Source organism: Xiphophorus couchianus, chromosome 14 (genome assembly GCF_001444195.1).
Source record: "Xiphophorus couchianus chromosome 14, X_couchianus-1.0, whole genome shotgun sequence".
In the NCBI taxonomy this organism is placed as follows: domain Eukaryota; kingdom Metazoa; phylum Chordata; class Actinopteri; order Cyprinodontiformes; family Poeciliidae; genus Xiphophorus; species Xiphophorus couchianus.
The window spans coordinates 3,195,965-3,212,468 of record NC_040241.1 but is presented as its reverse complement, the minus strand read 5'-3'; the positions used below and the strand labels follow the sequence as shown (position 1 = coordinate 3,212,468).

The following is a 16,504-nucleotide window of genomic DNA, read 5'->3' as shown; positions in this document are numbered from 1 at the left end:
TTCGTTCAGCTGCTGAATCAATTTCACATGGATTCATGAACACAAAAACAAAAGATATATCTGTCATTTCAGCACGGTTTATTTTTATAAACACATGATGTAGCTCCATTTAGTTATACTTTTCCCCCATTAATTATCATTTTTATTTATTACAGTTAATGTTTTCTCAATTCCAGTTTTTATTTTGTTAGTTAACTGTGCTAACCTTGGTGATCAGTAACATTGAAATCCTCATTTTCACCACTAATTAATACCTCCATGCTTTCCTAACTCCTGGTGGAGAGGCGTTACATATTTATTATGTTCATTTATGATGACATTGACTTTCAGTTTTCCTACCAGTCAAAGAAATATGTTGTGCAATTTTCTCCCTGTTCAAACTATTCAATACAATTTGATTAGTTCACCTTAGTTTGAAGCTTTGTCTTCATCCATTTTGTCCAATTATTATTATGATTGATTATCTTTTATATTGTTTTTCAGTTAATTTTGGGTTCATAGGTCCTGGAGATAATAAATAGATGTTTGTAATATTGTAGATGTATAGAATATGACCGGACCAGAAGGACAGAGTGGCAGGTAATTGCACATCAATTATTTTTATATTTAGTTTATTGGACCAAACGGTACCAGGGTAATCAGATGTTACCAAGAAGTTAGAAAGCAGGAAATAATACATTTTTGAAATTGTGTCGTTTTGGAAAAAGGTTTGATTTCCGTTATAGTGTGGTGGCAAAGATGGTGGGAGGGCCAGGAAAATGCTTACTGATAGTTTCTGAAGAAATGTGTGCTGGGCAGATTAACATTTAAAGATAATTGAGACCGTCAGCTAAAAATGTCTTCAGAGAAACGAGTCCACTGAAACAAGTCCACTGAAACAAGTCCACTGAAACAAGTCCACTGAAACAAGTGCACTGAAACAAGTCCACTGAAACAAGTCCACTGAAACGAGTCCTTCAGAGGTTCTACTGACTGATGGAGGAAATAAAGGTTGGAAGTCAAATGGTGAGTTAAAGATTTATTCCCTGAAACTCTAAATGCCTCTTCAATTTTTAGCAACCTTTGAATTATGTCATTATTTAGAAGGAAATTAAAGATAAATGTGAGAAAATAGAGAAGCTGAATCACATGAGGCCTCCAGTTTGCCCTATTGCCAAAATGACTCTGTGTGGATATTTACAGTAACAGTAGAAGGAATTTGGTAGAGTGCGACCTCTAGCAAGTGTATAGTAAAATTTAGTATAAAATGTGTATTTCAAAGACATTTCAAAATGGCGTTTTAGCTGGTTGGGGGAATCACTATCAAACAAAATACAGCAAATAATTTCCTTCCAGTGCACTGACCACAGAGCAGGTTCTCTGTCCAGCTTCTGCAGAGGCTTTGTTTTCTGATGACATCTTCCATGAAACGTCCTGCCGCTGTGAAGAGGCTGAGGCTGAGCTCAGCGGCCGCGCCTGGCCTGTCGCTTCCGGTTGCTGAATACGGAGATCATCAACCGATGCGCCGCATGAAGGAGGCGGAGCTGCAGAGAGGAAGAGACGCTGCAGAGAGAGGAAACCGCAGAGCCGAAACCGAAGCAGCGACCCGGAGGGAAACGGAACCGAGTCGAGCGCAGCTTCGGTGCCGAAAGCTGCCCGGATCTCATCTGACTGAACTCTTGGGCGAAATGGAGAAAAAGGATGGAGCCAGAGCGATCCCTAGCGCCTGGAGTGTTCCGACCTCCAGTCCACCCAGCTCCGATGCAGCGGACAGGTCAGCAGGTTTAGACCCAACTTTACTGATCCGACCCGGTTCAGTAAAGTTACATCAGTTTGGCTGCTTGGATGTTTCACCCGTTCGCCAGTTTGTTGTTGTTGTTTTTTTGTTTTTTTTTGCTCTCGATATTTTCATTCCAGTCTGAGTTAAAAACAACGATTAAAGTAAGTTATGATAAAAGTTATCGCATTTGTTAATAAACACAAGAGTACATAATGGAGTTGTAATAAAAAGGTATTGGGTTCGAATGTCTTTTATGGCTTTAAACAAGTGATAAAAAGGTATAAATAAAATAATTTTCAAATGAAACGAACATCATTTGAGGACAGGACTGCAGCCTGATCGCTGCCTTCCTGTATATTCCGCCAGACAAACAGTCCGGACTTTCTCCCGTTCACTTTGATTCCCTCCGGTAGAATTTCTACCGGGCCAATCAGCGACCAGGAGAAGTAGTGACGACATCGGTTTTCGGCTCTGTTTTAGAATTGTCGTCTGTCTGTCGTTTTATCAATGACAGCCCGGGCCCTCCGTGTAGAACAAGGGCCTGGTTTCTACCAGGTTAGACTAACGGAGCTGTAGTTGTGATTTTCAGATGATTAAAACAGACCTGAGTAACATTATGACTACTACTGTTGACTTAACATTAGATTCAGCATCTTTGATGTTTGGTCTGTGACGTAGAAACCCTTGTAATTGTTTTTGAATCCATATGTCTGGTTTTACATACTTTTATAAATGGATGAAGCGTCATCTGTCGCCTATTTATAGACCTTCTTGGTGTTCTCAGTTCTTTGGTCTACAGTTGCTTCTGAAATTGTTTTCAGAGTTTAACTGATGATATTGATCTGTAAGTTTACTTTGAAACGTTTACGGTTTGAATGGGAACTGAAATAGGAACAAACTAAGAACGAGTTTTCCTGAGCTGCTTTTCCCGTCATTCCTTCAGTTCTGCAGGTTCTCATGTGGAGTGGTGTAAGCAGCTAATCGCAGCCACCTTATCCAGTCAGATCCCAAGAACAGCGCCACCAGATGTTCTGAACAGGGATACCAGGGTAACTATCACACACCATCTAAAACCGACAAACTCGAGGCTGATGCTAAGAAAAAACTAGACAATCTGTAGTCACATTTTGGATATCAGGGCAACATTATTGGAAAACGTTGAGCTATTTCTGACAGATCAGAAAAATATGTCCAATGTTTTCATTGCACCAGTTAGAGTAAAACCATTTAATAGAGTCCTAACTGCTCCGGTCGTTTGGCCCAAACAGGAACATTATCCAGCCTCTGAAAGGTACTGAAGATATTGTATTGCATTTTCTACTTATAGTCTAACTCAGTTCAAGTTCATTTGAAACTGTTACTGGATACACAGGAATCTGAAATCGTTCAATGGTTCCCTCTGTTTCTGTCTCTTTGGGGAAAAGTCGACTTAGGAGATCATTTGAAAGGTTGTGAAGAGGACAATTATGTCGATTGTCATTGATTTTCATTGTCGGTCATATTTTTATTAGCTCGACATATTATTTTATGTTTGATGGTTTAAAACTAAATAAGCATATGTCACTACACGGATGTAAATGATAAATGGAAATGGAAGTGGTGTTTGCATGTTGAAAGAGAGATTGTGGATCTCAACTTTTTTAGATGGTAAAATAATGATAATGATTATTATTATTATTATTATGGAATGGAGCTCTGTTTAGATACCTGGAGGATCTGGGTGTCTCTGCTGCTCTGTGACTCTGGATGGGTGAAAATAAAATAAACTGTCCCCCAAAATTCAGTTACTTGCCACCAGCAAGTAACTGAACATCCCATTCAAACATATTGATCAGTTCAACCAATCCACATGGAATAATAAGTTACCCAGAATAAGGCCTGAAAATATTCGTCCTACAGAGTTGGGCGTCTGATACAACCTGCTGCTGAACCTCTGTGAGTCGGAGCGTCTGTGTCAGTGAAGGTTGTGTGAAGTTTTGCAGCCAATTGGGGAATGAAAATCGATCAATTTTCATTGATCTTAGCCGAACTCTAAACCATACCAATATATCCCTGATTTCTTCCCTGACCTAAACGTTGAACCTTATATTCCCACTAAAATCTCTACGGGGAAAAGTGACGGGAGGAAGTTTGAACTGAATCTACAAACTTCTGCTTACAAGACATTCTACCCTCTGAGCTGCAGTCAGCCATGTGTAGTCATGTCTAAACACTGATTACTACTGAAGCAAATTCAATAGTCTTTGTGATAAATTTGCCTTTTATTATAGCTGTTGGATTATTCTTCCAACTATGAACTCCCTGTACACCTGCACTTCCAAATGTGTAGATCTGAACTCAACCCTCACAGCTCTGTCTGTCTGTCTGTCTGTCTGTCTGAATACAGTCATCACTTCCTGTCTCATGTTTTTCTGTTTTTGTACCTTTGTTCATTTTCATACTGTGCATTTCTGCTGCCATTTTTTCAAGAAGCAACAAAATTCAGAAAGTGAATCTTATTCGCTGCATTGTTGCTTGAGTTCATTTCCATCTGAATGAATGAATGAATGTGTTCTGCTCTGTTTTATCTGCAGGTGTCCAAAAGGCTGAGTTCCTGGGTAATATTTATATTTGTCTCACATGTTTACAGTGCATTTCCTTCACCTGGTTAATCATATTTCATACATAGCGTTACTAATAAAACATTTTTTGGAAGTTGTCTATGTTTTTTCAACTAAATTAGGACTATTTTGCAACACTGAATCCAAAAGTGACACCCATGTTTCCCAGTCAGGTCAAGTTTTTATTCTAATTTGCTTTAGAGAAATTCAATCTTCTGACTAAACTGATGACATTTTTGCGACATCATCAGTTCATTTCTGTTAATATTTCTCATCCAAAAAACGTTTCAGGAGAAATTTTTTTTTTTCATTAATTAAATGTTACAAACTCGGATTTCTGTAGATTGAATAATAAACACTGTTAAATGTAAGTACATGTGAACTGAACATGACGTCTGCATTGTGTAAAATTCTCCGTTTCTGTTCTGTCCTGATGGAATCTCTCCTCCTGCTCATCACTCATTGATCAGATTCTCCAGATGTGAGAACAAGTCCTGCATTTTGATGCTCATGTTGTTCCATAGTTCAGAAAGTTGACCTGATTGAGCAAAACCAATGGGATTTTAGGATTCAGCACATCAACATGACCCTAAAACAGATATTTTGGCTGTAGACCGGTGTGTGATCGTATTCTCTGCTCTCTTCAGAACCGTCCAGCTCTGGGATTCGGCGCGCTCGTCAAACTTTCACACAACCAAGTGCCTCTTCTGCCAGGAGAAACTGTTCAGATCACAGGTACTGTTCTCCTTTTTCATGCGTTTCACTTCCGGCATCATATTTGTCACAGTCTCATATCCAGGTTTTCTTCTCACTCTGCCATTAACCAGTTAACAGCCTTTTCTCTGTCTTCTCTCTCTTGTTGTCGTGTTTGTGTGTGTTTGTGGATGTAATCGTATTCAGTTAAAGATGTTATGTATATCTGTCCATTCAGTGGTCTTATCACTGGCACTCTGACCATCACTGACTACAAGATCTACTTTACCAGTTCGATCAAGGTGTTCCTTCTCTTCCTTTTTATTTCCTACAATGTTCTGTGTTAAACATTCCAGGATTCTCCTCGGTGTCTCTGCAGTGAGCTAATGTCAGCCTGTTGTCTTTAAGGACTCTTTTATTCTTGATGTTAACTTGGGAGCTATAAGCAGATTGGAGAGCATTACTGTTCCTAACCAAGGAGATGACACCAAGGGAATCGAGTTGGTTTGTAAGGTAAAACCTTTTATGCTCTACTCTCCTCTAAGAACCCGACCTCCAAATCTCGTCCACACAGGTTTTTTTTTAGGGATGCACAATATCGGATGTTTGGTCAATATCTGATATGCCGATATAGTAAAACTCATACCGATACTAATATTTTCTTCCTATGCCTTCTGAAACTTTATGGCTTTCTCTACTGTGGAATTAAAATGTTGCATTATTTTTGTCAATTTAACCTGCTACTACATGCAAATGCTAAAAATGAGGCTGAAAATGATGCAACACTTTCAACTTCCATTATGTTTAATGTCTAATTTATTCATGACATTTGCTCTCTAAGACACTGACAACACTCAAACTGTGCAAATTTGACGTTGTGCATCACTGTCACTGGTTTGTCATATAAAAACAATCCAGTTTTGTTTTTATATGACATTCTGTCAAAAAATCTCACCGACTTCTTGACAGAATGGCCGATATTAAATTTTACAGCTAATATCGGCCGATGCCAATACCATGACGATAATATCGAGCATCCCTAGTTTGTTTATTTTTTATTATTATTTAAGTCTTTCAATTTGACCGTTTCCTTTTTCTCTCATTGTCCAGGACACAAGGAGCGCCAGGTTTACCTACAAACCAGAAGAGAACCAGCCAGACATTGAAGAGGTTTTGTCCAAACATGCTTTCCCTCTGTGCTGCAGTCTGGTTAGTCCAGTTAATAAATGATTACAATGGTAACCTGGACGTTGCTAGGTAACAAAGATCGGGCTGTTAGCTTACTGGTTATTAAAACTATTTAAAGATCAAATGACCAAAAGTTCAGCTTGCAGCAATTAGAAAAGATCACAACACCTTTTACCTCTCGCTGACAGCTGCTCCCAACAAAATGATTCTCACACCGTATATAAGAATATTAAAACTCATTATTAATATGAAAACAAACACCTAGTACAAGCAAAGCAAAAAATTACTATCTCCTCGTTAGTATAGTGGTGAGTATCCCCGCCTGTCACGCGGGTTCGATTCCCCGACGGGGAGTGAAGTTTGTTTCAGGTCCCTCTTGAAAATGAGATCTACCTGGTTAAATAAAGCAAAGCAGTATGCAGGAGCTCAGAGTGGCGTGTAATGATGGAGTGAGGATGCTGAGATGAACTGGTGGATGTCAGTCATTTTATGTGATATTATGTAACTTTATGTACAGATTTATGTGGAGATTATAATTCTAGGAATAACATCATGATGTTACTGCTGCATGAAGCTCAGGCAGATTTAAACCCAGAATGTGGAACCACAGGCGTTTTTGTAAATTTGTAACTTACGTTTGTAATTTCTGTGTTGTTTTTTTTATTATTTTATTTTCTTTTTTTTTATATCTGAACCCATTTTTGTCTTTATCGAAGGTGATGACGAAAACAGATGTATTCTTGCCATTGCGCCTTTTTTTTCGAGTTTCGGAACTTTGTGTCCAACAGACTGAACGTTGTCACTTTCTTCCTCAGCCGTTTTTCGCCTTCAAGTACAAGGAGCAGTTTCCTGTGGACGGATGGAAGGTGTACGATCCCACAGCAGAGTACAACCGACAGGTAACCACAACCAGCTCCCAGCTGCTCACACCAAAACGTCTCTGTTGGTGTGAATCACTTCTTTAGTTTGGTTCCCTTGGCAAACTATCAGTATAAACTGAAATCAAGTTTCTCACACGGTCGAACTTTCTAGCGAAAACAACAGAGGTGTGACAGATGGAGACATGTATGGGTGCATGTTCTAACTATGTTACAGTGAGAAAAGAACTAGGTGAGTCTTGAACTGGCAGAAACGATTTCTCCCTAGAATGGCTGAACAGGGCCAAAAGGCCCTGAGTCCACCCTGACGACTCTGATGGCTCAAATTAGCATTCTTCTTCAATTGTAAATGTGGCCGTTGACCGTCAGGCCAGAAGGTAGGAGTGTGAATTGTCCATGTTGGGGGTGGGTATCTATGATACCTGCAGGAGATCAGATCTCCTGTAGGTAATGCTCTTCAGTTTAGTTTTGAAGCATACATGAAGTGTTTTTGGAGAGATGTGACCTTTTGCAGCTGATCCATGATGTTGTGCTGCATTATCCAGGTCATTTTGCCAAATGTACATAGAGTTCGCAAAACATACAATCTGTTTCAAAAAATATGCAAAGGTTTTTCTAAAAGAAATGAGTAATGTTTCTCTTTGAAATAAAGCTAAGAGGGTATTAATTGTGTTGATCCACCTCAAAAAAATCATGCAAAAAGTGTAAGCAAAAGAAATCTGGGAGACTTTGCACATGCAAATTTACATGCAGCCTTTTGTGCTGTGGAGGATAAATAGGTGACTGCTTCACCTATTTAGTTCACAAGAACTAATGGCATTTATTTCAGTCATAATCTTGCGGGGGGTGACTAAGGTTCCATCACTATGTGACAGCTGGTCAGCAAACCTGGCAAACATGATTGACATGGCAGCACTGAATGCACATGTGCTTTATCAGGCATGCATTGGGGTGCAGGAGAGACGGGTGGACTTCCTGGTTGAGCTTGCAAAAGAGTTCGGTAACTCTCATGTGAGTGAGAAGAAGGCACACAAGGAGAAACTGCTTCGGCAACAACCTTCCACACCCAGCTCAGGCAAAAGGGCGAAGTGTCAGGTCAACCATCGATGCAGGATGCGTGTCCTGAGGCCGAAACATCATCAGTGACCCCTCACACCCCCACCATGGACTGTTCTCCCTGCTGCCCTCTGGAAAGAGGTTCTGCAGCATCCGGTGCAGGCCCACCTGGTTCCGAAACAGCTTTTTCCTACTTGCCATCAGACTGCTGAACTCTTAACTGGACTGCACTCAAAAACTGGTCTCCACTTTATACCTTGCACATGTACAGAGCTAAATAACTTCTATTTTACTGTCAGTCCTGCACTTTATATTTTATATTTAGATTTATATTCATATTTTATACTGTATTTTATTTTACTCACAACATTGGAACCTCAAACATTATCCTGAGCCGTATGCAACGAAATTTCGTTCTGTATACACCCTGTGCATTGAAAATGACAACAAAGTCAGTCGAAGTCGAAGTCTAAGGAACAATTGTGCAACTGTGAGATGCGTTGAGGCCATTACCAGGGTACTGATAAGGTAATGGCCCTAGGTAATGGCCCTATTTACTGAACAAAAGGGCTTCAGTGCAACGGGCTTCAGGCCAGTTGGACTATCTCTAGCCTGAATAGGTATATGTCAAAATGGCCTAACTCCAGCCATTCTATTAAACGTGTTTCTGTCTCTGATATTTGGATTTCAAATGAATAAACACATTGGTCTAAAAGTGAAAAAGGAAAAACCTTAGCAGTGGCTCGTCTGCAGTGCTGGACATGCTTTACTCCAAACTGTAATCTGTAACATTTGAGTGCCAAAAAATACTAAATCAGAATTTGTGTTTACCTTGAGAAAATAGTCCTTACAGCAGCTTTTCCTCACTGCTCTACAGCAGCAGGATGTTCTCTGAAAACAGTTAGGTCCTTCTGTATTTGGATATTGACACAAATGTAATTAATTTCACTTGTTTACTGAGAGCTATTCAAGTTATATTCATGCAATGGACGTCCCATGGACATAAAGTCCAGACTTTCAGTTTCCATCCACATGAACATTAGCTGATGTGTGTGGGAGTTCCATCTCCTTAACGTGCCATCCTGTTTCACCCTGGAGGTGATTTCAGGTTTGTTGCTCGCGTTTGAGTGAAGGTTTCTCTGAGAAGAAAACATCCGGTCAAAGGAGCTCTCCCTGCAGATGAAACAAGCCGCTCTTAAGCTACGAAAACAGAAAACAAACATCCAAGGAATTCCTACAATAGTGTGTACAGTTTGGTACATCCTGAGAAATAAATAAAGAAAGTACCGGTGAAGTCGTCAACGCAAACAGACCTGGACAGCCATGGAAGAGGCACCGATCCTCATCCTGGCTGCGAGCCGCTCCAGGGAAGACCTGATGAAGCCAGTAGGACCACATCACCTACAAAAAGCAGACATGTGATCGTAAGGCCACCAAAATAGAATCCCCTCAACACCTTGGCTGCTCCTAGAAATTGTCCATAGAAGCTATGAACAGAATCAGTGACAAAGGGCAGCCTTGGCAGAGTCCAGCTCTCACCAGAAGTGAGCCAGACTTTCTGCCGGCAGTGCGGACCGAGCTGAGAGCCTGGTCACACAGGGACCCAACAGTCCGTATCAAAGGGCCCGGTTCCCCAAACACAAGCCATCGCCTTTTCCAAGTCAACAAAGTTCATGTAGACGAGTTGGGCAAACTCCCACACACCCTGCAGGACTTCACAATTATTTCTTATCGTGTTGTGCGCTCCCTGACATACTAAAAAATGAAGGTTCTCACTCATCTGATTTCCTGATAAACAAATAATCAAAACTGTGTACCACTGTTGAGAAATCAACAAGCTCAACCACAGCACAAAGGTTCTAAGCTTTCCTATTTCTTCTTGATCTGTTGGTGAACTCTGCTTGTCTTAATCTAATGAAAGTTTAGATTTGAACAGCTTGTGGATTTTTTTTTTGTCCCATCTCCTTTAAAGATGAAGATTATGCATCTTTCACTCTCTTATCTTTGTGTCTGAACATGCTGCACCAGGGTCTACCAAATGAGAGCTGGCGCATCAGTAAGCTGAACCTCCACTATGAGCTGTGTGACACCTACCCCTCCATCCTGGTTCTCCCCAACAACATGACGGAAGAAGACACAGAACGCGTGGCGTCATTCAGAGCCAAGCGCCGCCTGCCGGTCAGTCGTTTTCACAGACACATTCGGCAATTTCTGTTGTGCAATTTCTGTCCATTAGGACAGAGTTCTTCCCAAAATCACATGGATTAAAGCCAATCATCTTTCATATCCAACCAGAATCTTAAAAACAAAAGTTTACGGGGTTGAATCTAAACCTAAAATGAAAATACACATTTTGTTGAAATAGAGCAATAATCATGACTTTGTAAAGTAACAGTCAGTTATATTCATGTACAAAACTGACTTTGACTATACTTTGTACCATATTTTTCATTATATTGCCAATAATCAATAAAAAGACATTTGGGAAAGAGAAGAAGAGAAAAACAGGCTAACTTTGTGTTGAGCTCCGCCGAGGCCGACTGGAGACGGAGCAGATATACAACAACCAGACGAGCTGAGGTAGAGCCTTTCAAAGACACTGTATACATCTATAGATCAATCAGTGTAAGGAAAAACAACAACACGTTACAAACAGTGAGGAAACGAAGAGTCAGCAATCTTAGACAGATGGGTTTTGAGAGTTGTAGAAAAGAGCAGCACAGCGAGGAAAAGTTCAGGTCACGTCCGAGACTTCCTGTCTGGTTCCTGCAGGTCTTGTCCTGGATCCACCCGGAGTCTCAGGCTGCTGTGGTGCGCTGCAGCCAGCCGCTGGTCGGCCCTCTGGACAGCCGCTGCAAAGAGGACGAGCGCTTCCTCCAGATTGTCATGGACGCCAACGCGCAGTCCCACAAGCTCACCGTCTTCGATTCTCGACAGACCAGTGAAGCCCTGTCCAGCAAGGTGCAACACACACACACACTAACACAGATGTGTATTCTTTAAATATTTTTGTTTGATCTGCAATCAGATAATAATATACACTGTTTAAAAGGACAAAGCTATTTTTTCTCACCAGCTGTGTTTTCATTACAAATGTGCACAAATCTTTGTCTATATTCTGTTAAAAAAAACACACAATTTCACAACTGCTGTGTTTCTTTTTAATGAGAAATGACATTAAAAATAACATGTGAATAAATTTGTTCCTGCTTTAAGTTATTAAAAATGATGGGAGTGACGGATGTAAACAGTTACATGATATATCCATAATTCAGCCGTGGTGCTAGAGCTCATCGTCTGTCAGCCAATCAGAGGAGACGTCGGCGTTTTATTCAGGCATCGGAGCAACAAGCCCCGCCTACTTGTATGCTGCGTTTTAGGGAAACCACAAAGAAGGCCACTTCCTGTTGTCGTCTTTGTGGTTTTGGCCAGTAGCAACAACCTGCTGTTGATCATGTGACTCATGTGATGCAAAAAAAAAAGTGCAGTTCTGTGAAATACATCGACTGTGGCAGAAAAACAACCTCATCCCAGCACAAAAACCTGTTGGTGAAGAACGCGAGTTTTTTTTTTTAATAAATTGTCATGTTTCAATCAAATGTATTTTTGTCATTTCAATTTGCACAATCCTATGGTGAATGAGAAAAACACCTGGTAACCTGATTTATGTCTGATAATAAATCAATGCAAACGTTTCCTGTATTAGATCAGTTATGATAATCAAAAACATTTGTATTTGCTAGATTTCAGGATAATTAAAAGTTTTTTTGTTTCTTTTTTCTAAGTCTTAAGTTTAAATGCACAAATTTTACTAAAACCGTCCAAGATTTCAATTTATTGATTGATATAATTTGAATTATTTAACAGTTTACCCATTAAAACCTTTTAAAACACCAAGACTTCCAAAATATTCAGAAAATGTAAATATATCTCCTCTATTAAAGTAAACAATCCATAAAAGATCTCAATTAATATTCTGTCAGACAGTTTTGATGATCCTAAATGACCTAAAACAGGAACATTTAGGTTTGATTTCAAAATGGACGTGTCTTTATTTAGTCCATGTAAATACAAAATTGTTCATTTTTTCTGTCTCCTCTTTGATTTTCTCCATCTGTTCACCCGAACAACCTGAAGGCAAAAGACGGAGGATATGAAAATGAAAATTTCTATCCCAACATTGAGCTTATTTTCCTGGAAATTCCAAATATCCATGTGATCCGGGAGTCTCTCAGGAAGATGAGGGACGTGATTTATCCGACTATTGATGAAGCCCGCTGGCATTCTGCCATCGACCAGACTCACTGGCTGGACTATCTACGAGTAAGTCTCTTATAAATATCCACAAATATGAACGTGCTACAGTCTAAACAAAACAACAGAACCTTTTGTTTTATGCAATTTGTTCCTGTATTGTATAAACAGGATATTGTAAGTCCTGTATCTGTCCCTGTTGTGTGCAGCTGTTACTGTCAGGAGCTGTGAAAATAGCCGACAAGCTGGAATCTGGGAAAACGTCCGTAGTGGTCCACTGCAGTGACGGCTGGGACAGAACGGCCCAGCTCACTTCCCTCTCAATGCTGATGCTGGACAGCTACTACCGGACGCTCCGAGGATTCCAGGTGACTCACTTTAAGTCATTAATACGGTTTTAAAGGGGCAGTGTCGTGTAAAATGGACAAATTTAGGCTTTGCATCATTTTACAATGCTATTACCTCATCAAAGACATACCTGGAGTGTTGCTCTGATTCTGTCATTCATGTTTGAGAAATTCTGTAATCTCCATGGCAACCATTCAGCTGTGCAAAATGCCTGGGTAGACCTAGCTCCGCCTTCGAGGCGCAGCTCCTCCTCTGAGCTTTTAATTTTGTCTACAATTGCTACTCAGTGGTGGTTGTTGTGTCTTGTCTCTATGCTGTAACTGTGAAATAATTTCCCTGCTGGGATGAATAAAGTAATTTTATTCTATTCTATTCAGACTAGTCAGCAGCAACTAGCAAAAACCTGGTGGAGCTGTACATCTGCTGAGCTCATTACAGGAGCCACTTCTCAGTGAAACGATGGTGAAAACATTGTTAAAGGGTTTAATAGAGGAGCCATGTTGTGATGACGTCCTGAAGGCGGAGTTTCAGAAAGAGGAGGAGTTTTTTAAAGCGACAGAGGCCCAATTTCAGGGTGTTAAATTTCTTTTTATGTCATATTTTACGTGACTTGAGCAGTTTTACAACAGAAGACAACATTCAAAACACACTACGTTTACAACAAACCGCAGTTAACAGTGTATTGCATGTTTAAGTCCATTATATTTAGTTTGACGTTTTTTTGGTTTCTTCAGGTTCTGCTGGAAAAGGAGTGGATCAGCTTCGGACACAGATTTGCTTCTGTAAGATTTGTTTAGCTTCATGAAATGTTTCTACTGCGTATCAGGGTGTGTGTGTGTGTGTGTGTGTGTGTACACGTGTACTCACTGCTGGATGTCTTCCTGCTCCACACAGCGCATTGGTCACGGTGATAAGAGCCATACCAACACAGAGCGCTCACCTCTGTTTGTCCAGTTTATGGACTGTGTTTGGCAGATGACCCGACAGGTGAGAGCGTTTTGTGTTCGGCTTCAGAGCTTGAGACTGTAAATATGAAAGGCGTATCCACCAGCATGTGACACTATCATTCAATCATTCTCCTCTCATTTTTTTTCCAGTTTCCTTCGGCCTTTGAATTTAATGAGCTGTTCCTCATCACCGTCCTGGATCATCTCTACAGCTGCCTCTTTGGCACCTTCCTCTGCAACAGTGAGCAGGAGAAGTCAGCCAAGGTGTGTAACATACACTAAATATTTCTGTAACACCACACTCTTGTAATTGTGTCATACATGTCAACATATTGATTTTTTTCCTTTGCTTTAATCTGTAGATTTTATTCTTATTGACCAAAAATACGATTTCATTATGAGACTTTTTTTTCTTCTTCTTCTGACATTGTTCTCATTTCTTATCCAGGAGGTTCAAACCAAGACAGTGTCCCTGTGGTCCTACATCAACAGGTGAAAATCTGTCCGTCTGACTGCAGGTAGCTAATAACCAAACGTTTGACCTGCTGTGACCCTGATGTCGTCCTCCAGCCAGCCCAGTGAATTCACCAACCCGTTCTACCTGGTCTATGAGAACTGCGTTCTGTATCCGCTGCTTTCCTCCAGACACCTGGAGCTGTGGACCAGCTACTACGCCCGCTGGAACCCACGCATGAGGCCACAGGTAAGCGCGGCTGTTTGCTTTACTTTAGCAGATTAGCAGAAAGTATTCATGCAGCGGCTTTAAAAATTATATTTAAAATAAATCATCTGGCTTTAAGCATGTTAATTACATACATTTTGTTATTAGTCTGATTCTCTCCCCTGTATTTGGTAGTTTAAGTTTTTCTCTCTGTGATGTTTCCCAGGTGCCAGTGCATCAGACGCTGAAGGACTTGCTGTTCCTCAGAGCAGAGCTGCAGAGGAGGGTGGAGGAGCTGAACACACACCCAGCACCGGAACACCCGAGCCCTTACACAGGAACCTCACTTCACTCTGCTGTTTGAGACACTGAAGTGTCCTATCCAAAGTTTTGACCAAATAATAAGGACAACAATGTTTTCAGTCGAAGAAAATCTTCTTTTTCTTTTTTTCCTCAAATAAAATGTGTAAAGTCAAATATCAGAAAGGATTTTATTCCAGCGACGGAACTAACGTGAAAGCAGGCGGCACAATACGGGGTGTTTGCAGGAAAATAACAACCCTGGCGCACGGCGAGGAAGGAGGTAAAAAAAAACGGTTTCCTGGCCAAAACAAGAGACTTGACAGGCATGTGAGAGCCCAGAGCCTCGGAACGCAGTAAGTAGCGCAAGACAAGAGTTCGGGTTTTACTAGACTAACATTTTAGACCAAAGATTATGTAACATTTTCTGGGTATTGTTGATTTAAACTGTGGTGCTCAGATCGGCCGGTTAGTGTGACCTACTTGGTAGATTTATCACAACAACCTGCTTTGCTGCAACATAAGATTACATGGTGCAGAAAATTTGTGATAAAAGTACAGAATAGTTTACAGAATATCCTTTACTACTGGGGTCCATCGTTAAAACACTCATTACAATAGAATTCAAATATTTGACAAATGACAGATTTAGCATACATAGATATTAATTATAATTTATACAAAAGTGTTGATGAATTTGTAAAATGCATAACAATTTTGCTTGTAGGTAAATTGCTTCCCAAAAAGAAACTCTTCAGCTTCTTCTTTTTTTAAAAACTTTCTTCTGTTCAGGTTTTTAACATCATTGTCTGATAAAGACACCATAACATTTTCTCTCAGGGTTGGAATACCCAGTTAAAATAAACTCAAAGGAAATTAAAAATGATCAGACAGCACAGGGTAATAGGGAAGTACCATTATTTCTTCATACTTAATGTCATGTCAGCACAAGCTCTAAAATACGGCCAAAATTGTGTAGGACTGAGTCCTTTCAGTAAAGCCAATTAAATCTAGTATTTAGCATTAAAGTCTACATACGCTGTCACCGCAAGTGTTGACATAAACGTTAAAAGTCCACCTCTATAATGATCATATCAGTATTTACCACTGAATCCCATAAACAAAATCTGAGATATGATCTAAAAATTGATGAACTGCTAGATTATGGACATGTTTTTAAGTTCCACATAAAAGCAATTTCCATATTTAAGCCACACACGTTGTTCGACATTTCAATATTGTCTTCTATTCCCTTTAGAGATCACAGTGGAAGCTGAGTCCCTTTATTAATTCTTTATTTTACTAGTTTATGTTGGAGACAACTGGAGTACATACAGTAATAATTCAAGTAAAATCAGTTAACTGGCACATCTTAAGCAGAGTTCAATATTGTGAAAAAGTCATAGTAAAAAAAAGTACATTTCCTTTAAATTCTAGGGTTTTAGTACTGAGATATTCATTTTTTTAATTTAGAAAATTTGGCTTGGTTCCCCTTGGATTACCTTGAATAATTAAAAACCTGGTAAAGTCCACATTATGTCAAAACCCTACAACCGACAAAGGATGTCTTTTTTGTTACAATGGCTAACAGTTTGACACACACAGAGAAAAACATGCAGCAGAGAGTACAAAGGAACAGTCTCAGTTAGATACAGCATTATAACAGCAGAAGTACAAAGCACACAAACAGATCCAACTACGGTTAAAGTCTCTAACTCAAGCAGCAGCTTTTCACATTTCTGACCTGGACATAATTTTGTTGACATTCAGAGAAGTGATACGTTTCAAATCATTTGATTTGTAGAAAGAAGCATTCATGT

General features: G+C 40.0%; 1 protein-coding gene across 4 annotated transcripts; it reads left to right on the top strand.

Annotated features, from left to right (window-relative positions):
* Positions 1 to 49: 49 nt before the first annotated feature.
* LOC114157059 (myotubularin-related protein 2-like) lies at positions 50 to 14,978 on the top strand. Of its 4 annotated transcripts, XM_028037753.1 has the most exons (18): positions 50 to 1,753; positions 2,703 to 2,808; positions 4,333 to 4,356; positions 5,007 to 5,094; positions 5,260 to 5,354; positions 5,461 to 5,565; positions 6,163 to 6,261; positions 7,056 to 7,139; positions 10,203 to 10,352; positions 10,947 to 11,135; positions 12,312 to 12,497; positions 12,638 to 12,796; positions 13,511 to 13,558; positions 13,671 to 13,763; positions 13,874 to 13,987; positions 14,172 to 14,215; positions 14,294 to 14,426; positions 14,611 to 14,978. In XM_028037753.1, exons 1-18 carry the CDS (start codon positions 1,392 to 1,394, stop codon positions 14,746 to 14,748), a joined length of 2,217 nt encoding a protein of 738 aa, XP_027893554.1. In that variant the 5' UTR covers positions 50 to 1,391; the 3' UTR covers positions 14,749 to 14,978. The 4 variants fall into 4 exon arrangements, with proteins under 4 accessions (XP_027893554.1, XP_027893555.1, XP_027893556.1 ...); XM_028037754.1 differs by lacking the exon at positions 4,333 to 4,356; XM_028037756.1 differs by lacking the exon at positions 2,703 to 2,808 and having other exon boundaries at positions 1,558 to 1,753; positions 5,291 to 5,354.
* The last annotated feature ends 1,526 nt before the right edge of the window (positions 14,979 to 16,504 follow it).